The sequence below is a fragment of the Falco naumanni genome, chromosome 8 (genome assembly GCF_017639655.2).
Source record: "Falco naumanni isolate bFalNau1 chromosome 8, bFalNau1.pat, whole genome shotgun sequence".
Lineage (NCBI taxonomy): Eukaryota > Metazoa > Chordata > Aves > Falconiformes > Falconidae > Falco > Falco naumanni.
In genome coordinates this window covers 52,513,981-52,540,575 of record NC_054061.1, presented here as the reverse complement: position 1 = coordinate 52,540,575, position 26,595 = coordinate 52,513,981, and the positions used below count along the sequence as shown (strand labels likewise).

The 26,595-nt window shown below is 40.7% G+C and overlaps 1 protein-coding gene across 1 annotated transcript in view; it reads left to right on the top strand.

Annotated features, from left to right (window-relative positions):
• The first annotated feature begins 412 nt into the window (after window positions 1-412).
• ITGAV (integrin subunit alpha V) overlaps window positions 413-26,595 on the top strand; it is a 47,108-nt gene continuing 20,925 nt past the window's right edge. Inside the window, exons 1-12 of the mRNA XM_040603281.1 lie at window positions 413-742; window positions 5,192-5,319; window positions 17,241-17,332; window positions 17,801-17,915; window positions 19,225-19,286; window positions 20,888-20,933; window positions 22,507-22,632; window positions 23,041-23,085; window positions 23,274-23,317; window positions 23,405-23,461; window positions 23,931-23,983; window positions 24,397-24,599. Coding sequence (XP_040459215.1) covers window positions 591-742; window positions 5,192-5,319; window positions 17,241-17,332; window positions 17,801-17,915; window positions 19,225-19,286; window positions 20,888-20,933; window positions 22,507-22,632; window positions 23,041-23,085; window positions 23,274-23,317; window positions 23,405-23,461; window positions 23,931-23,983; window positions 24,397-24,599 — 1,123 coding nt within the window. The 5' untranslated portion in view covers window positions 413-590. The remainder of the gene's footprint in view (window positions 743-5,191; window positions 5,320-17,240; window positions 17,333-17,800; window positions 17,916-19,224; window positions 19,287-20,887; window positions 20,934-22,506; window positions 22,633-23,040; window positions 23,086-23,273; window positions 23,318-23,404; window positions 23,462-23,930; window positions 23,984-24,396; window positions 24,600-26,595) is intronic.

Here is a 26,595-nt window from a genome sequence, read left to right as displayed (position 1 = left end):
TGAAGTGACTTCATTTTCTATGCTATTGGATTGGAAATTATTTTTTTTTTTTTTCGGATGGGTCCGCACAGGCACTTAACTTCTCTCAGTGCTGCGTGACGCCCCCCTGCAGCGGGCCGTCCCCGAGGCTGGCGGAAAGGCGCCGCCAAGGCAGCGCTGCCAGCCGCAGGGACGCGCGGGCTCCCGCCGCCGCTCCCTCGCACTCGGCCGTTCCGGGCCGCCGCGGCCAGGCTCAGGTGCCCCAGCCGCGGGGGCACGGCCCGTGCCCCGCTCGCCCCCGCGGCCGGCCCGCAGCCGCCGTCGCCCCTCGGGCAGGGCCTGCGTGGGCCGGGCCCGGCCCTGCCCGCCCGCTGCTGGCGGAAGGGAGAGGCGGGCGGGGAGCGGCGCGGCAGCCCCGGCCCGGTGCGGAGCAGGGCCCGCCCCCGGCACCACATGATGCCGCTTCTCCTTCCTGCCGCCCCTGTCCCGAGGAGAAAAGGGAACTGGGCGCAGGGCGGGAGGAAGTGACTCCGCTCCCCGCCCCGCCGCCGGCCGCGGGAAACGCGCGGCCCCTCCGCCCCGGCCAGGGCAGCGCTGCGCGGCGCCGGGCCATGGCGCGGCTGTGGCTGCTGGTGGTGCTGGGAGGCGCGCTGGCCCCGGGCAGCGCCTTCAACCTGGACGTGGAGCGCCCGGCCGTCTACTCGGGCGCGGAGGGCAGCTACTTCGGCTTCGCCGTGGACTTCTTCGCTCCCGACCCCTCCTCGTAAGTGCCGCGTCCCGCCCCGTGGAGCCGCTGCCGGCCCGGCCGGGACTGCTGCTCCCCGGGGCGAGGGGCCCGGCCCGGCGGACCCTCACTCCGCTCCGCGCTGCTGGCGGGGCCGCGGCCGAGGTGCCGTTGTCCCGGCGAGGTGAAGGGGCCCGGCCAGCCCGGGGGCGGATGAGGAGAGCGAGGCGGGGGCCAGGCGCAGCCCCCGGTGCCAGCGGCCGAGCCGCTGCTGCGTTCGCGCTGCGGACCGGGGGGAGAGCCGGCGCCTGGGCGGCTCTCGGGGAGAAGCGATTAATTGATGGGAGCCGCTTGCTGGGGCCCGGGGCGGGGATGGGGAGCGCTGCGGTGGAGCCGTGCCGGAGCACCGGGACCCTCGTGGGCAGGGGCACGGGCAGGGCCGGCACGCCAACCGGGCTGCTTTCCCCCCCCGTCGGGGGTGGCCCTGCTTGCTGGGACCCCTTCACCGGGCAGCGGAGCCTGATGTGCGGCCGGTGGGCTCGAACGAGGCGTACACTTGGCGCCGCTGGCGTTTCCGAGCCGGCTCGCCGCTCTCCGGTGCGCACGGTGGCGGGGGTGGCCCGTACGGCGCGGAGGGATGGCGGCGGGTGCCGTCCTTTTGTCTCGCTACGGGGCACACCTGAGGGTCTGTCCCGTGAAGCGGCACCGGTTCGGCCGCTGTTTGTCGTGCCGGCTCCGTGGCGGGGCGCCGCGCTGGGCTGCGCGGTGGCGCGCCGGGGGCCGCGGCCGGTCCGTCCCCCGTCCCCCCCGTCCCCCCCCCGCAGCTGCCGCCCGCAGACGTGCGCGTTTGGCGTGAAAGGGGCGTCGCGCAACGTGCGGTTGCCGGTGCGGTTCGGGCCGCTGGGTAGACCTGTGGTAACTCCGAAGTCGTGCTGTTGCTATAACGAACGAGGCTGTATTTGTCAAGTGCAGGCTACGCTAAGATCCAGCTTTTGCCTCCCTTCCTTTCCGTCGTGAGAAAGGGCTGTTAAGCTCGAAGAGATGCTGGCTTCCTTCTCGCCGAGGGGATTTCTCTCGCGATCCTTAACTCATAAAACTTTATAAACAAATTCTATAGCGATTGAGCAAGTCTTTTTGCAGTACATCGGACAGCCTTGTTTGCATTTCTTTATTGCCTACAAATGTTAGAAGCCATCCTGTCTTAACTTGCATGTGTTGCAACATCTTTCTGTGCTATCTTAATCCTTTAATTCTTAGTACTAAAAGAAAAAGGGTTCTATATTTGTGTCCCTCCCTTTATTTTATGTCAGCGTGTGTGGCTGCAAAGTTATCAGGAGACTGCTAAATACATATAGTAAACTTTCTTCCATGTTTCCTGATAAGGAATGATGTGATTTAGCTCTCATTGAAATCCCTGCTTGGCACGTTTCCATTATTTTTATAATAATTCTTGACCTCCAAGTGCATGTCTGTGAAAGAAAAGGTTGGCTGCTTTTTTTTTTTTTTTTCTTTTTTTTAAACTTGGGCACTAGTGCTTTTCAGACAGCATGGAAGACACCTTCATATTTTTTCAGGGACTTTTCTCGGTTTTTTGGTGTGACTAGGAGTTAGTCTATATCTGCTAAGATCAGCCCTAGCTTATCTTAAATGTAGGCTCATGATTGAAACACAGTAGCTATGTAGGTTTTACAAGAACAGGCTCTAAGGTGTTCAATTTTTGACTTCATGCCTATGGAGACTGGTATTTTGCCTCCTGAAATAGCCAGAGATAAGTGTATGTGGTGACCTCCAGACACAGACCTGTGTCTTCCCCATCATCTGAGGGGGATCAATGCTCACACAACGCAGACTGGAAGTGCCTGCAGGTTCCCTTAAGCTGTTGGAGAGGGAAGAAGGGTAGCGGTGAACAGCGAGCTCAGCGATGCCTGCAATTAAATATTAGGTAGAACTGTTTTGCAGCATGCTTAGCGAAAGATGTTTAGTAAAATAAGCCTTGTTAGGTTGTTTTGCTTGCGTGTCCTCTGTGTCACTACACCTGTCTGTTTCTACACCTTTACTGTCGCTTTGGTGAATTTTTATTTATTGCTTGTTCTTTACATAAGTACTAGAAGTTAAGTAAATTTAGTTGAGCTAAAGCCGTTTAGATTGACTAGCTTGACAACAAAGGAGTGTTATTAATTCTTGAACGTTCCAGCTGCTGTTCCATAGTCTGTTTTGGCCTGCTGGGTATAAAATAAAGCATATTTAGAAGTCCAGTATGAAAGACCTATTTCAGGAGTCAAAGTGGTAGTTTTGTATCAGGGTGCTATGCGATGCCTGACAGAGGGCATAACTGTAATATTAAGTTAACTGTAGTGCTAAATGACCAAACATAACTTTACAAAAACTGAAAAAGGTTTCTCATACACACTGTGCTTTGAAAGAACTGCGTTTGATAGTCTGTCTTCCAGTATACAAGTCCATGGAGATATCAGTTTCTCGTTATTGGTCTATGGCAAAGCAGTGGGAAGGGATTACTCCTGTAAGTACACCTCCCGAAGCTGAACTGCTGAGGATGTCAGTGTGCTCCCAGTCTCATCCACAGCTTTGTCTTGGGGCAGATGGTTGCATCATGTAGGAGATCGGTAGTATCAGAGCATAGCATACAGAAATAATGGTTCTTCCCTCTGTGTTCCCTTTCCCAAAGCATGTGGACTAGAGACTTCTTTATATTTAGGTAATTTGTATAAGACCTGTGACAAAATCTGCTCATTTGGTCTATGATGATAACAACGCTTTTTTTTTTGGTGTTTTTTTTTTTTCTTTTGGAAAAGAGGTGACTAAACCTTTGTAGAGTTAATGATTCCTTTATTGGTAATCTTGTTAATAAACTTCATCGCAAAGATTATCTTAAGAAAGATTTAAAATATATTATTACAATGGGAGTGTTTTTTTAAAAAAAGCGTTTTAAAACATTAATTATGGGGGTGCTTCTCAAAAGCTAGTGATACGAAAGTGGGAGGCAAGCTACCACTTGTTTAATAGGTTGCTGTTATTGTAATTAATGTGTTTCTTGGCATTTATTTTTAAGCATTTCTGTTATGACCAGAGAGAACATTTTGGGTTGATGAAAGCATTTCAAATTCTTGTTCTTGGAATCTAGAGAGTCTATGAGTGGCAGGTAAGGAAAACAAATGGATGCCAGCTAGGCTGGATTTTTTATCAGGGTCCACACCAGGAAATTTTTAAGGTTCTGAAAATCACTGAGGTTGAAAACTAGTAGCTTACGTTGGTCTTTGTATTAATTGAGCTTTGATGAGCTGCTGTGTGTTTATACCTGGTATTTACATGTTAAGAAATCTTAGCGCTGTACTAAAATGAAGTCTGGAAGGTGACTGAAAACCAGAGCAAGTTTTAGAAGTCTGGATCTGCCTACCCGTAGACTTTCACTCCCAACCAGTCTTGCGCAGCTTCTGCAGCTAACCCAGTTGCAAAACTAAAGAACCATAATGCCCAGTACAGGATTATAAGACTTGCTCTTGCAAGCTCTGTTCTGTCGTAAACAGTCTTAATCAGTAACAACAGAGCAGATTCTGATGAAGGAAGCATGTAGTGTTATGCCTTGTGTCAATGACTGTCTATACTTCAAATTGACTTCCTCAGGAAACTGCTAATGAGTCAAGTGTGTCTCAGAGATGTCAGAGTTCTTGGAAGATGTTGATAGCCTTGTTGGAAGACGCTAGGAACCTCATTTGGTCTGGCTTTGTACTCGGTCTGTTTCTTACTGTGCAACTTCTGAATTTTACCACCTGCACAGGCATAATAATCTCATAGCAGTTCCTGCTCAGAGTGCTCTTAACATGTTTGTATAAGCAGAGATTGATAGAAATACAACAGATCTTAATAAAAGAGTACTATGTAATAAGTTTCAGTAAAGATTCATTAATGTACAAACCTGTGGTTGACGGTCAGTTGAGTACTCGATTCTTTTTAAGAGCATTTGCCAATACTAGGCTGACTCACCACTTAGTACCTTCTGAGCTCAGCAGCACTGTTTTGTTTATATATTGTTTCTATTTTTGACTGACTTCTGTGAATGACTCTTACATACAAAATTAACGAGAAATTATGCGAGCCGATGACTTAAATTACAGAAGTACGTGATTTCCTGTTCTGCTGCATACATACATATTTTTGAAAGGAAAGAAAGAATAAAAAAGGTGTTTATCTCATTTCAAATACAGTTTTAATACTTTAGTTTTCTCTTACCATCTTTTATCTCTTCTTTATGATAAATGTGTCTCTTTTTTTTGCCTGCTTTTGCTTTGCAAGACCTAAAGCCTAATATGAATTTATCTGAAACTCAAATTAGTTCTAGTCAGATTTAGATTTGAATGGGCAAGGCTTTTGCCTTAGCAACTCTTTAGATGTCGTAAAGAACTTAATCTGACGGTCATGTTTGTGCCTTGAGTGTCAAAACCTTTGTTTTATTTCTTCTTTTCACTGCAGAATATTTCTTCTGGTGGGAGCTCCAAAAGCAAACACTACCCAGCACAACATCGTAGAAGGTGGCCAGGTGCTCAAATGTAACTGGAATTCAAACAGAAACTGCCAGCCGATTATATTTGACTCCACAGGTAACACGTAGTTCACTGTGAGGGGAGATGGGGTGTCTCTGCTCTAATCCTAGTGTGGAGAGAGCAGAAGGGATTCAGTCTCGTGGGATTTCTTGATGGTCGATGTGAATGCAGCCATTTTTGGACTGGCAAGTAGTCAAGGCTTGATTTTGTTGGTTTCTTTTTTTATTCCACTTCCCTTTTTTCCCCTCCTCTCTTAGAATTCTGTTGTCCTTGGTATGTGCTGAAAGCCTGAGTGAGCATACATTATTCTTCTTTTGTTTTAACCTGTTTATATTTCTCCTCTGTACTTTCCAGCAATCCTAAAACTTTTAGCAACCTCATTCCCAATAAATCCCAAGGGGTTTATTGCCTGTTTAGAACAGGGCATGTAATGAAAGACACTTTTTAGTTATTACCAAAGATGGTAGAGGCAGAAATACTCAGAAGTTTAATGTGAAACTGGGAGTATAAACTTACTGTTGAAAAAATAGATATTTTTTTTTTACCTTTTCCCCTTGGATGTAGCTTCATAGTATTTGTGGTGTTTATGATAGCAGCACTCAGGGTGCCTCAGGTCAAGGGCATTACTTATTTCTGAAGTGTACTACAGCTGGGCAGCAACAACGCTGACATTAAAACATTTCACTCGGTCTTCACACTCTGGTACACACAGTGATTTCCATAGGCTGTGGCAGGTCATATGGGAACACACTGCATTTCTGCTTCAGCCCATTCCGTGTTGAATCCTGTTTTCCACAGCATGTTTCAGGCAAGTGGAAAAACCTTTCCATGTCACGGGTGTGGATTAGTAAGACCCATGTTGTGTAGGGCAGAGGAAACACCTGTGCTTTTAAGGTCTAATTGGCTGTAATTCATTCTTGCCTCTGCTGGTATTTTGGCTTGGCAGTCCAAAGGATACTAGATTTATGCTGCCTTCGTAAATCGTGTATGATAGAGTGGAGAAACTCTTCTTTCAATTCCATTGTCTAGGTGTACCACCAAATGTCGTTGGTATTCAGATTTCTGAAATCTCTATATATTTTCCTGGAAGTTATTATGTTATCAGTTCTCAGGGAGGCAGGGGGAGCAGGAAGTAGTGCATAATGGTACACACAAACCCCAAGTCATTATCAGTCTCTTTATTTACTCTACTAAGCTGCAAAGTGTGACATTTTGTCTGCATCAGTGTGAGACAGCAAAAATTGTTTTTAATTATTTAATTTATTTTTACTTTGGGCTTATTGTTTACTAGAAAATGAATATGTTGGTTGGTTGTTTTTAAAGAAAGAATCTAGTGTCCCTAATTAATAATCATCACTAATACAATAGTTAAAATACTTCTTGATAGGGACAGATGAGAAAGGTTCTAGATGCCTCTTCCAATGAGAATTGTAGTGCACTCATCTGTTTGCACCGTGAATGTTTGCAGTAGGCTTTTCCATATGCCAAGCAGAGGAAACAGATGCAGAGGCCACGCTGCTTTGCTGTGTGTCTGTGCTTAAGGTATACGCTACTGGGCAAACAAACAGAGTTTTGCTTGTAATTTGCCTTTAAGTAATGGGCATGTTAATCACTTGAAATTAAAAAATAGCAGGTCATAATGGCTTAAGAGGATTTCTTTCAGGCACATTTTAACTCGTTCCAGCTTTGTGGCAATGAATTGGGAAATAATGCATTTGTCAATTATTCTCTGAGTGAAAAGGGGCATTGTATTTCGGCATAAAAAAATAATAAATGCACTGAGACAAAATGTTTTTTTCTCTGTGCATAATACAATGGTTGATTCCCTACATTATGATGACAATGTCTTACTGCTGACACAGTGTAAACCCCCTTCCTGCCTGCCCCTGCCTTAGAAGGTAATGAGTTAGTGAAGGCTTGTGATTCGCTGCAGAAAATAGGAAGCACATCTGACCACTGACTTGTGGTGCTAATGCAAAGGTGCTTTTTGTAGATGACTAAACGCAACCTCTGCGAGAGCTGAGGTTCATCCATCACTACTTCAACATTTGTGGAATATGGTTTGTAACCTCAGAGGTATTGCTGAGTCCTGCAGCACAAGGCAGATTTTTATCTCGCATCCCCCACCCTCCCTCCAAGATCATTTAGCTGTTTTGTTAACAGTAAAAGCAGCATAGGTTCTGCATAATTAATTAGATGGGTTTCTTTTCTAGTTCTTTACAGCTAGTGAGAAATCTGAGCTGTAAAAATGATGACAATATTTGTACTTGTGGTTTTTTTCTCTGTTTACCTGTCATTGCCAAACTCCATCTATGGAGCTGTAAAATTATAATTACTAGAAGGCATGCCCCCTGTTCCTCCTCCGGCTTCCCTGAGCCAGATAGCAGAGCTGGTGCGTCCTGGACCAGGCTGGGCCACTGCGTCTTGCACACAGTGCCCGAGAGCAAAGAAGAGGCCATGTTTCTGTGCTGTGAACGTAACAAGGGAGCGGAGGAAAGAGTGAGTCTTGTTCTGTGACTGTGTGAGGTTGTGTTTGTCCACTTGTCTCGTGGTTCTGTCACAGATAAATATGAGAGCAGGGTTTTACAGAGGTTCAGCAAGCAGGGGTTTTCTCTCTCTCTCAATTATCGCTACTTTTTCTTCTTAAACATTCCTTGCTTTTTAGTCAAGTTTCCTCCAGCTTTATGGGTCCTTTTCTCTCCCTCGTCTGTACAAAGGCCACACTGAGCTCAGCTGCACAGTAGTGCCTGCGCAGAACTGGGTTTTATTTTCAAACACTTGCTTTTGGCTTTAGTGCTGTATTAGCACAGAAGCACAGTCATGAGGCAAATGCAACAGGTGTTACATAGCCCAGGAGAGAAGGTACCAGCTGCTTTATGTTAATCTTTGCAGGAGTTGTTCAAGCCCTAGTTGTTCAAGCCCTTACCTTACAACAGGACTGGTAGTTATTTGCATTTACCCTCACCCCAGCTCTTCTAGAGGAAAATGATAAGTCATTAAGCTGATAGTTCCTGTGGTACCAAATCCACTGCTTTGTTTATTTCTTCTGTGCATGACAACTCAGCTCTTTTGGGAGGGGAGCTGGGTAGTAGAAGTCCATTCATGGAACTCGTGTAGCTCTTAATGCTGAAAATAGATGTATTTCTCCCTTTTCAGTGCCCTCCCCACCAGCCTGTAACATAAAAAACCTCTCATTAAAGCATATATTACAAAATTTAAATGCTGGCTGAAAAAAATGCTCTTTCACTGTTCCTACACAGCGTATTTTCTCATTTAAAAGAGCAATATATTTGCAATGGGGAAGAGGGATCTCCCGTTGTCCTAGATCTCCCATCACAGTGGTTACACTCATGTAAAAATACACTAGAGAATACGCTGTATATATGTCTGTGCGTGTGTGTTTCTCTGCATATTACACTAATTGCTTTTGACGTTCTGGTATACATGGTGGCTTTGGAAGGCAAAATGTTTGTATCGCACATTAACACTTTCCAAATGTAAAGATGATTCGCTGTGGGGCTTCTGAGTATTTTAGCGTTGACATCAGTTGGCTTTGATTTAACTTAGTTATGACTATGTGAAAATTGCATAACAAGCATGTGTGGAAGAAAATGCCCTCATTCAGGGGGGCATAGATCTGTGCTGCATGCGCTTGTGTGTACATGGGCACAAAGTTAATTTTTTTTTTTTTAAAGGCTTTCAAGTATCACTATGCATGCATTTCAGGCTGGCTTTTGCTTTTAGAAACACATAAAGGTTAAAGGTAAAAGGGAACCAACCACCAGAGCGAGCTTCATCACTTGCACACTTTCGTTGATCCTGTTGCAAAACTGAAATACGAAGAGTGCTTGGATCTGCTATTCCTGCAAATCTAGATAGAAATAGATCTGATTAAACAGTCCTGTGTAAGTGCTGAACTTTTCCTTGCCTTATTCCTGTTTGCCTTGTTAATTCAGTAGCTACACATGCCGCTGTCACAAAACTGAAGTTTCTGGTATATGTATCCTTGTGTATCTTCACTTCTTGCTACAATTGCCACAGCATTGCCACAATTTCAATTGAATTATTATGTAAAATACTTGGGATTTTTTCCCCTCTGACTCAGTTAATGTTCAGAGTTTCAGAATGTGTAGGAGGCTGTATTTTTTTCAGGATAAGCACTGGAGAAAAATTTATGTTCTTAAGACTGTATATTCTTCAAAATTGTCATAAGCATAAACAGTATTAGTAAATCCTCTCCTTAGCAAGATGTTTTATGTTTCACATTCGAATAACCAAACCCCACAAGTTATAGGTTAAGGTGTGTAAATATTTGTCTTCATTCTTACCTGTTCTCCACACCAGATAACTGTGACTGAAAATTTAGTTTTTGTTTTAATCCATAGCAATAAGGGAGTATTCTGAATCTTATAAAAAAGAAAGAATCCGGGAAAGCAACTGGTGGAAAAACTGCTTGCACAGCTTACTGAGCCCTAGTACCACTCTTTTTACAGGACTTGACTGAAGAGGTGGTTCCTCTCTTAGAAAGCTTAGCACTTGGCTTCATCTGCCAGCTACTTAGCAGCTTTATCCAGGAAAAACATAATTTCTTGCGGGTAAACTTTAAAAGGAATGCACCTAATATAGCAGTCGATTTTCTGTTTCTGATCAGTGTTGAGACAAAGGTCCAAACCCATCTGCTTTAAAGGCACGTCTGTTCTCTCCCCTATTCTCCTTCCACAGCCTTCGTGGACTAGCGCAGCAAGGATTGCACAGGTAGTACTGAGTATTACTGAAAGTATTTCCGTAATCTTGCTCAGGGAAAAGATTCTTGTAAGGTTAAAGGTTTTTCTGCAAGATATATTTGTTTTGTGTAGGTGTCATTTTTTTTGTGTATAAAATTAAACACTTTTTTTCTGTGCAAGAGGAGTCTGAAAAGCTGAAAAGCCAGACAAAAAGCAGTGAGCAGAGGGCTGGCCAAGTATGCTTTTTAGGAAAATTAGCAAGTCATCTTTATATTTTAATGTATGTATTTTACAGTTTGGCATACATGGAATATAGCAGGGTGGATACACTTAGCTAATTGTCTGACATCTAGATAAATACCTCCATTACTTGGCCATGGAACTTTGGAGAGCAGGACCGCTCTGAATTTTCATTCTGACAAATAAACAAAAAATTCTTCAGAGACCCATGTAACCAGTTGGAGTTAATCAGAGGGTACACATGTGAGCAATATGTAGCAAATTAATGTAAACCAAGTAAGTTTCCTATGTGCTTGTTTTCCAAAAGGAAACAATCTTCATGATTATTCATACTACTTCAGTTTTCAGCTTTGGGGTCCTAGCTCTTCATCAGTCAAGAACAGTGAGAAGTGGGTTGGTAGAAATAGCATTTCTTCATGCTTCCACGGGTTTTCATAAAAATATAACAAAACACCTTTCTGATGATAAAGTGTCTCTCACAAAAGAAAACTTTTGAGAGACGTACCCGCTGCGGTACAGGACATTTGAAAGTGCAGCTCTTTATCAGCATCACAAAGTACAGCGCTGAGACTGTTTCAAGAGCTTCTGTATTTAAAATAATCTGATGAAATGCAGACAGATCTACAAACTGTTACAAAGGAAAATATGCTCATAAAACAACTTTGAACTTCTATGCTAATGAATTGCAGATTTCTTGAGCAGATTTAGTTTCTAGCACAGATCTGCTTGCTCAGATGATGTATTGTTTTGCTTTTTTGAGACACGTAGTAGAACAGATCAATGCACTGCAAAATTGTCATTCCTTCTTTTGCTAAAGGCTTTCCCTCTCTCAATTCTCTGTATCAGATCTCAAACCTCAAGACTGGGGAAACTTACAGAAGCTGCTGAATACTAAAAACATCGCAAATGTTTTCAGCTCTGTGGTGTGTTTTTATTGTTTTGGAAAAAGAATTCAGCATAGCCTCTGGCTGTATAAAGTTTTGTCACTTTGACAGTTGTAGTGTCCCTTCTCTTCCCCCATTCCTATGTGTATTGACACACCAGAGTAATTTTAGAGAAATGATTTGTTCTTAAGTATTTTTTGATGAAATTCTTTATAAGATTGATTATTTTGATCTGTGCTAAAAGGGGAGAAAGAAGCTTTTGAAGAGGAAGATACTTAGAGAAAACTCTCCTGATTCCTCCTCATGTTTCCACGTTTCGTTGTTTTTGGGTTTTTTTCCCGTCCCCAAGTGGGTGATTCTAGACAATAGGAGCCTTTGTTTAGAAGCCTAAACCACCAGTTTGGCATAGCTGTATCTATCTGTGACCTATTTAGTTTGAAGTGGGTATTTTAACTGCCTTGCACAGCTTTATGCTGTAGCACTGTGCAGCAGAAGTTCTGCTGATGTTGGGAAGTTATGACTGGAGTGGGTGTCATGAGCTTATATTTGCCTTTTGGAGATTTTGATCGTTTGTGCAAATGAGTCAGTTGTTCGTAACTCTTATCCTTTCCACTTACAGAATAAGGAGATGGATAAGGAAGTGTGGGATAGGGTGGTATTTTGTGTAAATAGTAAGCTTTCTATTTTTAGCAGATTGTTTTATTGGTATTAGGGTGTAATCTGTATGGGCATTTCAATCTCAAAGGCTCTTGATTTAGTGAACAGTAAAACAATAAATCTTGTGAAGACCATTCATTCATTTGTAGTAAAATGGATTGATTTTTATCTCTACTAAACCTACCATTATCTTAGTCCCATTGAAGTTTGGTAACTGAAGTCTGTGCTGGGCGCTGGGTACTGCGAATACAAAAGAGGGTGGCAGAATGTATAAAACCTCCTCCGTATGTTGTTATAGCTGACAGTGGAAAAATGCTCATGCTTTTGTGATTAGGTATGCTCCTGTGTGAATACTGTTGGCTCTGCCTGTGTGTGTGTAGCTGGATATCAACTGTATGACTTACTGGGAAAAAAAAGTGTCTTATTTATATTCGGCAAAGGGAACAGATGCTTTTGTTCTAGCACTGCCTGGGGAAAAAAGCAGGATTCATGTATCAGAAGAGGGAAGGGGAATAGTGGGAAGCTCTGTATTCCAGCCTCCCTGAGTCATGAAGAAAACACTCTGGCTAAACCAAGGTTGCTAAACCATCATCTGCCTCCCAGCGTGGGGAGTTACAAGTAAAGATAAGCTTGTACTCACTTGCTTTTAGCTCATTAACTAGGTTTGAAATTGCTGAGATTTTGCATGGAAGATAGCTTTATCCCACGTAAAGCTCTGATATTACGAAAACAGCACTCTTGCATACTTTATGTTTGTCTTTCTTTTGGCTAGCTGCATAAAGTTTCCCTTTACCTAGCAGGGGTGACATCATTTACTTTGAATTGGCATAGTTACAAAGAACAGTTTTTTAATGGAAGTTCTGTGAATCGGGTGACTATTTACATTTTACAATTTCTTAAGTATTGATAGTATGGTGCCACTGAACCAGGCTTGTCGGTTCACTGCTTCTTGACTCGTGATTATCTCAGTTAAGTCTGGCACTCAGGATCAGGGCAAATGTTTTAGTTCAGTTTTCTCATTACTATGCAAACAGCCGGGCTGCAAGTTACAACTTGATCAACTTACTCAGCTGCAGTCGCTTTGTAGTAACACCATTGTTTCTATAACTGATAACATTTACAGTGAAAAAAGGTGGTGTCAGCTATCGGAAGCTGATTGCCAAAAGAAGTCATTATACTTGAAAATAGCTTAGGCTATTCGCTGCCCCCCCCCCCCCCCCTTTTCTGCAATTTCTGCTTGGCATCTCTCCACATAGGTTTTCATGTATAAATTTAGATCCTACGTAATGCAGTAAAGCGAAGATGTTCCATTGGTCCAGCAGCAGCAATGCACTTATGTAATGGATTTTTTAAAGCACTTCTGTTCTTGCCTTGACAACACCATCACCCCACCTGGAAAGTAATTTGTGAGACAAAGTGCTGTTGACTTGGCATGTCAGCCCTTTTTCCCTAATGAAAAAGTTATGTTAAGTCATCATGTGATGTCTACTACAATGAGAAGGAGCAAAGGAAAAACCATGGCATAAGCTGCCTTTACAGATATGAAATAATACCCCATGGCCAGATGACATAATCTTGGAATTAATGACCCATCAAGCAGAAGTCCCTGTAGCAGCTGCATTAGTCTGACAAATAGCGTTGTGTAAAAACTGAACACTTTCTTGAATTAATCTGGTCAGAACGTAGTTTGTATTGCTGAGGTATATTTATTTGAGTGCCTCTTTAAAATGTGTATCATTGGTTTAAAGACATTTCTAAGGTATTATTGAGACACTGTAAAAGAATTTAGAAATACAGGAAACCCAACAGTGGTTGTAAGAAAATTATGGTAGTAAGGCTGACTATAATATATCAAAATGTTGGTGCGGATTTATAAATCCCTGTGTTTAAACCCTACCTGTATTACAGTTTGCTTCATTTAATGTAGGTACTGGTTTTAAAGGGTATGGGGGAAGGCTTCTTTTTAATAAAAAAGTTCTACCATGATAAAATAATAATAAAGTCTGGCTCTTTATACTAAAACAGAGAAATCTGAAGTTACTCCTGTGTCTTCCCATGACAAATCTACTTTAGAATATAGCTAAAACACCTTATTTAACTCTGATTTGCTTCAGTGAGAGCTCCCATGTAGGTGTTCTTTATGTTTGTTTTCCCCAGTCAGGAACAGAAGCCCAAGTGGTTTCTCATTTAAAGCAAGGGGATTTCTGATGACAGGGTATTTTCCAGATTCCCTCATAGAATGAGTTTCTCTTCTGGACCTGAAGGAATGTCTCATAATCTATTTACACAGTGTTTTCCTGGGGAGAATTCTGAATAAGTGTGGGTAAATAAAGGTTATGTTTCTTTAATGGAGAGTTACTGTCAGATTTGTCCTGTATTTAATGTTTGCATTTTTTTATCTGAAAAGTCCATGTTTCCAGTGTAGTACTTACTACTTTATCAGCTTTTGTGTCCTAACACACTTTCCTGTGTTACAGCAAGTTGCAAGCTGAACAGCAACCCCCTCTGCCCAAGACCCCCCACTTAGTTTTAGACAACCTAAAGGAGCTTTGAACACAGGATAAACTCAATGTAAGGCACCTTAACCTTGTAGCAGAAGTTGGTTTATGTTACGTGCATCTGCACTGACATTAGACAATTTGACTAAGATGTATGTAAAATATTTTTGCCATAGTAGCACACTACAAATAAAGAACATTTATTTAGCCAAATTGGCTAATGGACCACATTTTACTCTGTGGGGTGTGTGTGTGGGTTAAGCATAAGAATTCCTAATCTTTTATTTAGGCCTTCAGAAATTATGATGCTGTCTTCTGAAGTCGTGACATTTAGGACATAATATTGGAACATAATAAACTTGGGGTTGTGTTCATTTGCATTCTGATTTGGAGAGTAGTTTTTTATATGCCAGCTTCTGACTATATCTCAAAGCCTAGATGCTTACCTATTAAAATCAAACGGAAGAGAGGTTTCTATTATTATCCTCAATGCTGAATCAAGGATTTTTGATTACTGTAGAAGAAATAATTTTGTCCCCTAAATACTGAGGGAGAGAGATGCTTTTGTAGGTGCTGTCCTGGACATTGATTCTTCCTTGATGAGGGGCAGCACCTGCAGCTCAGGAATGCACATGGAAAAGGCAGAGGGGGGCTGCTCTGGCTGCGTGTGCTGGTTAAATGACTTCTTTTCTGCTGGTTCCCCTCTTTTCCAGTGCAAGCAACGTAGACTATGGGTAGGTGGCACCAGTAACCAGTATTCTGTCCTTTTTGTTTGTTCTTTTGTTGGGTTTTTCTTTATGCTGTCTCAGCTGATGCATTCAGCTGAAACTTGAAGGAACTGATTTCCTTGACACCTTGTGATTAAATCAGATTGCTGGTAATGCCAGATGGCTGCTTACTGGCCATTGCAACAAGAACATTCCTTCCACTTGCTGCCTATAGTTTTAAACTGAAATGGGAAATTTACATCCTAGATGCTTTTATGGTACCTAGCAGAATAGCATTCTCCTTTACACTATAAAACTGCTATACTACCTTTCGCTTCAGTCCTAGATACGTAGCGTTGTGTAAGTATCCAGTAACTTCTCAAGTTTTACATTTTTTAAAGCTTTGTTTGGCAAGTAAAGCCAAGAGATTTCTTTGTTTTTGAGAGTACCTGGACAAATACGGGGCAGAAGCCAAATCTGTCCTTCCAGGCTCCATAACCTTGGGTGTGGTTACAAGCAGAATAAACCAATTTTAAGTCCCTGATGCTGCCAAAAAGAGTTCCCAGCCGTATGTTTTTGCCTCAGCAGGCTGGCGCTGCTTCCCTCCCCATGCAGTCAGCTGGGCTGGTCCCTGATCCAGCTGGATACTGGTTTGGTAGGTTCAGGCTTAGGCAGTTCAGGTTGTGACTGTGTGACCAGAAGGCAGTACTGCCGCATGGAAACTGGCAGCAGGACCATAAGGGACAGGAGTCAATGGGAACTGCCATCCCTTTTGGGGCAGCTTCAGCTGAAACGAACCGTCGTGCAACTGTATCCCTTGTTAAAACTGTCCTTATCTGGATTTTCAGGAATTAGAGGCAAGGAAGTGAAAAGATGGTGATAAAACAGGGGTTTTGGAAGTGTGCTGAAGACAGTTCCTATTTGGAAAACATTGTGGTCTGGTTTTGGTTTCCTGTACCATGAGAAGATGACATGCAGCTCTCCAAACCGCATTTCTGTCTGCAAGAGTGACAGTATAAATGTTCAAGTGTACATAAATCTGTGCGATGTGCTGGGCGTCCGGTCCTCCGTGTCTGTGGGACCTGTCTAATCAAGGAGCAGAGGAAAGGGCGATGGATGGAAATGGGCATTCTTTAATTACCTTTGATGAAATTAACATTGTAGAGAACTATAGTGGTTTTTCTATGTGGTTGGAACTGATTACATAGTTCTAATCTAAGAGCAGAAGTAGTCCAGATACTTACCTGTTTTGGCTGATTCTGCAGATTAGGATCACTTTTGTTGTCCTTTTCATGGGATTTTCCTAATGGAAGTAACTCAGTCTCTAAGACAAAACATTCTTCACAAGGTATAAGACAAGCGAGGGAGTTTTGATTGAAGTGGCCACGGGTCTGTGAGCCGATCTGCGGGAGCCATGTGTGGCTGTTGACCTCGCTGACTCCTTTAGCTTTGCACACTGTAACCAGCGATTTAGGTGACTTTTAAAGTTTTTGTAAAGTAAAGCAGTTTTTCCAGAGTGTTACATCTATTTTCTCATTAGGCTGGCAAAGTTTCCATTGTTGTTCCAATGAAGTAAGAAACATTAAATGATTTAAAGACTTCTAATGTTCACAAAATGCCGCTCTGTAAGTTGTTTCTACCAACCTTCATCACTGAACAGTCAACATACAGTCACCAGTGCAAATTACCCCTTATTTAATTTACTTTTCTGTATGGAGAACTGCAATATTTTTGTTGAATACTCTTTCACTTTACTTGTAGCTTGTAAGTGTGCTCATTGCCACTCAGAATAGAGATGTTAGTACATGGTAGAAGAGCAGAAAAATTCCTGTCCCAGTTCTAGCCAAAGGCAAGACTCACATAATTTCATCAGGGCAATATTTCTTCTAGAAGCGTTAGTCCTAACTTGGCTTTGGAACCGATTCTTGAGCAGTGCTGTAATCTGACTTGAGAGTCAAATAGCTTAAGTATGAGGTATTTACTGTCGCGCTGTCAAAGATGTTATAAAATTTGTGCTCTTAGAACAAATGAGTATTGTGCTAATGCTTTGTATGTAAAAATAGCTGCATTTGCCCCTAAGTGTAAAAACAAGTAATAAATCCTTTTTAAAGCCTATTTCCGTGAAAGGGTGATACCCTCCAATGGTTATATTTTCTGCTTTTCTCTGTATGCATCAAAACCAATGACTTAGGGTGTTTTTTTTTAAAAAAAATGTTCTTGCTGTACAGCTTCCTGTGAAATTATGCTGCTTTTTCATTTTCTTTGCAGGCAATAGAGATTTTGCTCCTGATGATCCGCTGGAATTTAAGTCTCACCAGTGGTTTGGTGCCTCTGTGCGATCCAAAAATGATAAAATTCTGGTAGGTTTTTGATGCCCTTCAAATGCCTCAGCACTGGGTTGGAAAAAAAGTGAAAAGATCCAAATAGCTCAGTATTTAAATAAAATCCCACTAATCAGCATGACTTGTCTTTTTCAGAGTTTATTGGCTAGCCTTCTTTTAATTCTTTATAAACAAAAGTTATAGCATTTTTGTCTGCTTTTGAGGAATTAGTTTGCTGAAGTAGAATGTGTTACACGTTTTTAAACTCTTTACACCTGTTGCTTTAAGAAAATATTCTTGCAATAGATCATCTGTTTCTAAAAGTACAAACTGGTGATACTTCTGTCCCAGTGCTGATAGCATAAATCTTTAGTAAACATGGTACACCTGTCAAAATTTTGGTTTTGGTTACTATTCTGTAAAAAATTGGAATTCTGTTGTATTAATCTATAACCCCAGTATTTTGAAGAAGAGTTTGTTTCCTCACTGCCATGTGTTCTTCCTTAGGCCTGTGCCCCATTGTACCACTGGAGAACTGAAACAAAACAAGAGAGGGAACCTGTGGGAACTTGTTACCTGCTTGCTGGATCTAAATCTGTGGAATATGCACCCTGCAGGTCAAGTAAGCATAGAGCACTTCTGTTGCTTCTGTTTGGAATTTCTTTTGTTTTGTATTTTGTGTACATTTGAAGTGGGATGTTTTACAGGTGTTTCTGCCTTCCCTATGTAGCCTCATAGCAATTAGAAAAAAACCTAAGCTAGGTCCACACATCTGAGTTCTCCTCCAGTTGATGTTCAGGATGCAGACCTGGCTTTCTCTACTGTGGGCCAGAGGAAAATCTTAGATCCCAAGCATCATTGGAATTGAGGACTTCAGTCTTTGAAAGGTGATACTTCTGCAGTAATCACTTGAGTGAAATTATGTAGCAAGTGCTTTTTCAGAGACCAATTTGAGAATTTTCAGAAGCTTAATTATTCTTATTCAAGGAATTTAAAGAGAAAGCTAAATTTAAGAGACAAGGTTTTGCACAGGTAGGTTCTATTTCCATGTACGCATACATACCTAGTGATGTATTGTTTTAATTACGTTCATTGTTGAACACTTCGAGTCTTATTTTCAAAATGCTTTCCATCTGTATCATGTAGCTGAGTTGGTTAAAACCTTTTTTTAAAAAAAATACTGAAGTCTAAAAATTGAATGTTCAAGCTAGGATTTTTGTTTGTTTGTTTGTTTGTTTTCTGAAAATCATTGGTGAACAGCAGGAATGAAATCCAGTGTGGTCTAACAATAATTATTTAAATAAGCATATACTAAACTAAATCATGCTAGTTAAGTAGTCACACTTCCAGATAGGGGGGTCTCAGCATTTCTACTGTGGAGTGCTATAGTTGTAGGATTAACTGAGCCATAACAATTCTTGCTGGGATGAGTCTCAGTATGTAGGGTTTTTTTCAGCCAGGTATGCTGCATGTTGTTGTTGTCTTAAACAAGTACTTGGCACAGCTTACAGTTACATACCTGTCAGATTTTTATTCTGTACCAAAAGAAAAACTTATTCCCCGTTTTTCAGATACCTTATTTCCTGAATTAAAATTGCAAGTATTTTCCCTGAACCTTTGAAGATTAAAGACTTCTAAATACTAAATACTAAATAGTAAAGGAATATGGAGTTACTATTTACTTTGATTTTATAAGGTTAGAATATATGTTAATGTTCTGTTATGTATGTTAGGCCAGCCCTAAACGCGTTACAGCATTTGGTTGTGAGTTGTTGATAAAGAGAAGATAGTAATTTAGGAGAAAAAAATTCTGAGATCAAGTTCAAGAGTGCAAGGTTACTTAGAAAGATGCATTGGGAAGTATCCACAGAATCATCAGATCTAGTACTGATAATAATTTATTTATTTCTCTCTCTCATTCTTTTCTATAGCCACTATCGATGCAGATGGACAGGGATTTTGTCAAGGTGGATTTAGTATTGACTTTACAAAGGTACGTGATTTTTTTTCTCGATTCCTATGAGTCAGCAGATAGTTGCAAGTTAACAGTCACCCTGATACAGACCACATGCAAGCACAGCTATTATGAAACTAAATGTAAGCTACCGTTCCTGGGGGGAAAAATCATAACCAAACATGTCCTTGTAAATAAACAAAAATATCTTCAAACCACTCCAGTATTATAAACCAGTTTCTCCCTACATCTTCACAGCAGCATGCTTTAATCTCTTGTAGGAATCATGTCCTGAACAAATAATCCGCTTTTCCAGCCTCATGCTCCAAATCTCTGCTGCAGCCGGTCCTCAAGTGAATTAAATTGTAGTAGTCAGTTTTTTTTGAGATGCTTATTTTGAAGGGATGGGTGCATAGCTAGTATTACTTCTTGAGGAAGAATAACTTACTGCTAAAGGGAACTGGTAAACAATGTGAAATGTTTTGCTTTTCTCATCAGCTAACAGAAGTAGACTTTTTTTGCTGTCTGTCTTAAGTTTCTTCTACTTTTGTTCTCGCTGCCTTTTATAGTTCCTTTTTTTTTTTAAAAAAAATCACAATTACTTTTTAAATCTAAGCACATTAAAACTGCACAAATCTGAGGACTAACTGTAGTTTTTTGTATTGTACAGTGAAATTGTTTAGCGTAGTCCGGACATGTTAAGACCACACAAATCCCATTTGTGATGTGGCAATTTTGGGGTTTTTTTACATCTTACGATTGGGTCATTCCCTTCACTCTTTGCCCAAGGAGGCTCTTGTTTTGCCTCCAGAGGAAACTCTGCAAAGTGCAGTATAGGGCTGTGAGTGAGGTTTTTTTGCATGGACCCTTCAGGCTTACGGTGCAGACTGTAGCCCCAGTTAAAACCAGCCTTGGGGTCTAATCCAAAACCCTAGCTGAGCGGGCAGGCCAGGGTATACGGTATCTCCAAATCTCTGACCTAGTTTTTTCTGAGTGGTTAGTATGGGAGTTTTTAAGATTAAAACCTGAATAAGTGGTTTAATTATGCAGCAAAGCCTATGGCCCAATTCAGTACTTACAGAGCAAATTCCCAGCACTGGTATAGCTCATGTGGTTAAAGCTCCTTCAAATGGTTCGGGGATTGCAGTTGTACCAAGGAACACAGAGTAGGGGAATTGCATGACAACTTTTCTGAATTAAACTTTTCTAAAGATAAGTTACAGAGGCAGGGGCAGATGATGAAACTGGTTTTTGTACAGACCTAAAAACATGTTACAATTGCCTTGTAGCAGTCTTAAAATTTTCTCCTAATTGTATTTCTGTTGTCTTAGATTTATGTGGGTAGAAGGATCTATTGCAATAAAAGCAGAATTCTGCCTAGAATTTTAAATGGGTGAACTAGAGAAGCAAGTCACTGAAGGTGTGTTGTTTGCTATCTTAGGTTTTTATAAGATGCATTTTTAATTAATCATTCCTTCAAAAAATAAAATGTATTGGGGTCAGTGAAGCTACAGTGTATATACATGCATGGAATTACTTCCCATAAACATAGGACATGTTCTTTGGTTTTGGATATGCTTAATGTGGTTTTTTCTCCCCCTGCCCACACTGTGTTTTTCTTCCCCCCCGCTACCTCCAAGGGAGACAGAGTGCTGCTTGGAGGACCTGGAAGTTTTTACTGGCAAGGTGAGTTATATCATTTAAGTCACAGAGAAGTTGACCGCTTCAATTTTTCTCTTTATCCTCTTAGTCATTTGTATCCGCATTCCTCCAACCACTGTCAAAAGTCTTTGTCAATAAGAAAACTAACAGAAATAATCTTTCATCATCTTTGAAAATATTTCCTGAATAATCAAGGCAACCATAGATTAAAGCTGAAGTAATAATTGTATAGATGTGTCTTTTGTCTTTTAAATAACTCTAATGTAATTTAAAGGCATTTTCTCAGGAATGTGGAATTTGTTTCCACCAGCAGGGTAGGTTTCCTCTAGGATATTTTGCTTGTTGTTTTAATATCTACATGTTTTTTAATTTCTAAACACACATACAAAGGATGTATTTTCTTTCAATGAGAACAGTACTGTCCAAAGAGAACTATCATTATTTTCTTCTGACAGCAAAGACATATTGCACTTGTTTATGTTGATCTGTTTGTGCCGTGGTGCACATTTTACCTCTAACTGCACTGTTTACACAGAACATTACCTACATATTTTGGTCATGTGGGCTTCAGTCAGTATTTGTTTGCAGGATCATTCAGCGTTTAGCTACAGCTTTCTGTTCAAAAGTTGGTGCTGCTACAATCAGGACATAGCTGCCAAACTCTGCTGCCTGTTTTTTAAAGTAAATACTAATGTTCATGGAAGATTTTCTGTATCACAGTAGCCTAGCTGTAGATGCAGCAGCACAGGAGGCTTGTTTCCAGTCCTGTGTTTTAAATTCTGAACAAAATGGAACAATTGAAACTAAACTGCAGATACGGTATAATATAGATAATGTTTGTATACTCATTTTGTTGCTTTTTGGCAAAAGTGGCAGCTCATCTGCCAAAACAACTTTATTCTCTTCTACTACTACCCCCCAAAAAAAATCTCTCGGCTCTGAATAGAAGACGATAGTGTGCTTCTAAAAATGAGATTTTTCACCCTGAACTTTTATTCCATGTTTTGAGATGCTGGAGGAGTAGTTCTCCTTATACTTCATACAGGTATGAATATGTATGTGCGGTAAGTGCTGTTCTGAAAATAAATTTTTTGTGAGTCAAGACTTAATTTAAACTGAAGGGGAAAAAATGGAGTGCAGTCACCACCTAGTGGCTATGAAGTGTGACCAGAGAAGGCGGTAATACGCTGTGCTCATCTTAATAGCTTCTTGTCTGCCATGTTAAGCTCTCCTGTTGTGGTATTTAGACAAGGAGCAATGATTCAGTTCTGCAATACCATAAGCATATGCTTACTGTTACCTAACTGACCAGTCCCATTCAAGTCCTGGTTTACATGTAGGAGTGGCTTCTGTTTTCAGTGAGAACGCTTTGTGTGCTTTTGATTAAATATGTGCATAGATTTTTGCTGAAGTAGGATCCAGATTTTCACTTAGATCCTTTCTAGTGCTGCTGCTGTTTGCTATTTTCTGGTTGGTTTTGTGGAACAGCTGTTGCTTTAGAAGCAAGCATTCTCTTGGAGTCCTGTTGCTTAATGAAAGAGTACATACCTGTTTACTTGTGGTTTAAAGTTGTTTTCTTTCTTTTCTTTTTCTTTAGGCCAACTTATTTCCGATCGAGTGGCAGAGATTGTGGCTAAATATGACTCTAAAGTCTACAGTACAAAGTATGATGACCAGTTAGCAACCAGACCTGCCAGTGCTGCTTTTGATGACAGCTACTTGGGTGCGTAGTTTGAAAGGAAGAAAACCTAGCTGCATTTGAAAAACTCCCTTGCACTCTTCCTATTTAAGATTAAATCACGCTGCTATTAATTAAACATTTGACAGATAAATGAAGAGCTACATACCTGAAAATGCAGTAATTTATGTATGACAGAAGCTTAGTTATCTTGTCATAGGCTTGATTCAAAGAGCATCTGATGACAAAATAAATGGAAATACTTCCATGAATTTTTGTGCTCTGTGCACAGTCCTCTCACTTCATCTTAAAAGGCAACCGGATCGGTATTGTCTCTAAGCAGCTTAGACTATGAACAGCTGCATGAGTAGACTGTAATTCATCAGCATCCCTGAATTAGAGGTTACTGAATAAGGTTACTAAAGTAATTTACTGATTTTGTCTGTTTATCAGGTTATTCGGTGGCTGTTGGAGACTTCAGTGGTGATGGCATAGAAGGTAAGACCCTTGTTTCAGTAAAAAAATCCCGTTAATAGGCTCAGCAGGTCTTTCAAATAAATGTTACAGAAAAAATGATACAGTGTGCAGGAAAAGGCATAAAGCATAGGAATGAACTACTCTGTGCAAGCAAAGTCATTGCGCTTTAGGACCTGAATGTTATCTGGGTGTCTTGCTTTATATTTCAGACTTCGTATCAGGAGTCCCAAGAGCAGCAAGAACTCTGGGCATGGTAGGAAATTTGAAACTTTAAACTTCACAATAAATAAAAAAGATGAATATTGTTGGTATGCCGTAATGTGTGTTTCTTCACGTCCAGGTGTCTATTTACAATGGGAAAAACATGTCTTCCATGTACAACTTCACTGGAGAGCAGGTATGTAGCTTTATTCAGCAGGGTGGGTGTCCAGGAGGTTATTCCTACAGGAAGGTAACACGTTGAGACAGTGTTTAGGGGGTACTAGAACATATAATATTCTGAATGTTATTAGCTTATGTGCCAAAAATTTTACAAAGTCTGTAGGAATCCTAAAAATACATGTTCTGTGAGTTCCCATTTTGTAGTGCTCCTTAGAAAAACTTATTTAAATTTAAGATAATGCTGCCTATTTAGAGAATTGGAAAAGAGGACTGGATCATGAAAGGGGGAATGGGGCAGGTAACTGATCGGTTTACTTGCAAATAGGGTAAGGAAGACAAAGGAAAACATGAGGAGAAAGGAGACAAAAATTTTTGTGGTATATATTATCATCTCCCTAGCTTCTTTTCTATACAGCTTTGTATAAACTTCTTTGTGTGTTTATATTGCTACAACTCACAAGTTTGGTTTGAACTTTGTTTTCCAGATGGCTGCCTATTTTGGGTATTCAGTGGCTGCCACAGATATCAATGGGGACAAGTAAGTGCCCTCTTTTCCCTGCTGCTACCCAACTTGTTTCTGGAAAGAAAAAAAAGAAGCTTTTATTAAAAAGTCTTTCCTACAATATATATTTCTGTCTTCATTACTGGTTTAACATCTAACTGTGTGACACACTTCCTCACTAGCACTCAGCATTTGACAACTGTAGAATTGGTTTTATATTTATTTACATAAACATACATGGGTGTATTCACATGCTTTAAATGCATTAAATTCTCATATATTTGTGTTTACTTTGTCAATAAATTTTGCCTTCAGTTGCAATTTAAAGATAGATAACTTTCATCTTCATATTGAGTTCACTGATGAGTTAGGCCTCCTAACAGGTGCTTAAGAGAATGAAACTGAATTTTCATGCTGTTACTGAAGAACCTTATCCTTCTTTGGTCCAGTTACACAGATTTGTTTATCGGAGCCCCTCTTTTTATGGATCGAGGTTCTGACGGGAAGCTTCAAGAGGTCGGCCAAGTTTCCATTTGCCTTCAACAAGCTTCTGGAGGGTTTCAGATCACAAAGCTGAATGGTTTTGAGATATTTGCAAGATTCAGCAGTTCTATTGCACCTCTGGGGGACCTAGATCAGGATGGCTTCAACGGTAGGACGTCATTTATTGGTCACTATTTTCCACTTGTAGAAATCTCGGCAGCACACTGAATGTGTATTCTGCACACAAACAGTAGGCACTCTAACCATGACTTAATGTTGGACACGAAGGTCTAGACTCCTTTCGATGCTTGTATGCTACTCCCAAGAATGCTAACAGGAGTTACATGTATGCATCGAGCAGAGACTATACCATTTAAACTACAGCATGGATTATCTTAGCTGTTACACTGATCACTTCATTACTCTCTAAGTGACAAGTACAGTAGAAACATCAATGAAATATCTGATTCTCCGTTGTGACTTGTTAGGACATCTTCAGTATAATTCTCCTCTTTTCATTGCTTAAAGCCAATTTTCCTCTCCAGAAACACAATGATGACTGAAAAGAAGATTTTGTTTCAGAGAGCTGGTTAAAAATGCTCTGACAGAAAAGTCTAAATATTTTTTTTTTTTTTTTTTTACTTATGATTAATTTCAAAATGGAAGATTCTGGTGAAAATATCCCATAACAACTACAGCCAACTGTACCAAGAGCTGTGTGTCTTGAGCAACTGTTTGGATGAGAAGCCTAAGTCTGATATAACTGAAGCTGTAGACTCTCAAACCCCTTGCTAGTGCTTCTTGTTACTTTCACTTAGGAACTGAGAACAGTGAAACAGACAAGAATAACATAGTTTTGGGACAGAGACTTCCAGGAATCCTAGGGAGAAAACTGTTTTGCAGGTCATACTCCAGTATTTCCTGAAAAAAATACTCGCTTTTGTTTTTCCCGTTCTGCTTGCAGGCTAAGTATTTTCTGAAGATCAAAAATTATAACAGGCTAATATTTCAAATTCCCAGGTATCTCTAATTTATTTTTTTAATTAAGTCATAAAATCATATAATAGTTTTGGGTTGGAACGGACCTTTCTAGTTGCTAATAGCATACAGGATTCATGTGAAGATGCAGTATCACTGCAACTATTTACAGAAGACATTGGAAAGGTTACAGCTGATAGTCAAAAATCTGGTCACTTGATGAGATTATCCAAAAAATGTTTTGATACTATCATATTTCAATCTGAAATACACTGTAACTGAGAAAATCATAACAAAAGCTGCCTTGTTTGAATCACTTTGCCATTATTTAGTCCGGGGTTTTTAGCTCCCCCCACCCCACCCCCGGCTCTGTTTCACTTGGGGAGTGTTAATTAAAACACTTTCCGTCGCAGTGTGGTGCAAGATTGGAATTTCTAAGTTTGCAAAGATGAGTCAAAAACACGAAACGGTAAATTTTTGAGTCCTTGTTCTTTTCACGCAACTTTCTCAAATTTAAGGGAAGTGGAGGGAGTAATGTAATATACTTTGTATAGAGTTTCACGTCTGGTATTTGAACCAGCCGCAGAAATGTTGAATTTAGATCATTTGTACACTTCTAAAGCTGTCCTTACAGATAGTCCAATTAGCATTTTTTTCTTACTGTTTATTAGTCATTGATAAGAGTACTCTCAAATTTATTAAGTTTTAAGAGATAGCATAATTGCAGTAACTGAAAGTTCTCCATAAAACATATGGCCAAGCCATGATTGGGATAGACTGGAATTTGATGTCTACTATTGTTTTAGGCTGATTTAAAATTCCCAGATTATTATTAAAATGTCACACCCTTTGGAGGATCATGATTGTGTTAATGAAATGGTCAGACAGTCCCACTTTAGGTTTGTGATTTGACGCCAACAGTGACTAATTCTGGGTGTGTAATACTCTAAAAAGCATCTCAGATCCATATGATTTGGCTGCAACTCAGTTACTGCAGTGCAGAAGTATTTGCAGAACTATTCCTTTCTCTCTCTCCTCAACCCCATACAAAAATCTGTAATATATGTACTTGTTAAACATTTATACTTTCTAGAAAAAGCAGCGTACAATTTTATTTTACCTTTTTTAAAAAAAAGGTTGTTGATGAGCATTTTAAAGGCTGGTTGCATTTATTCCTTTCTGACACA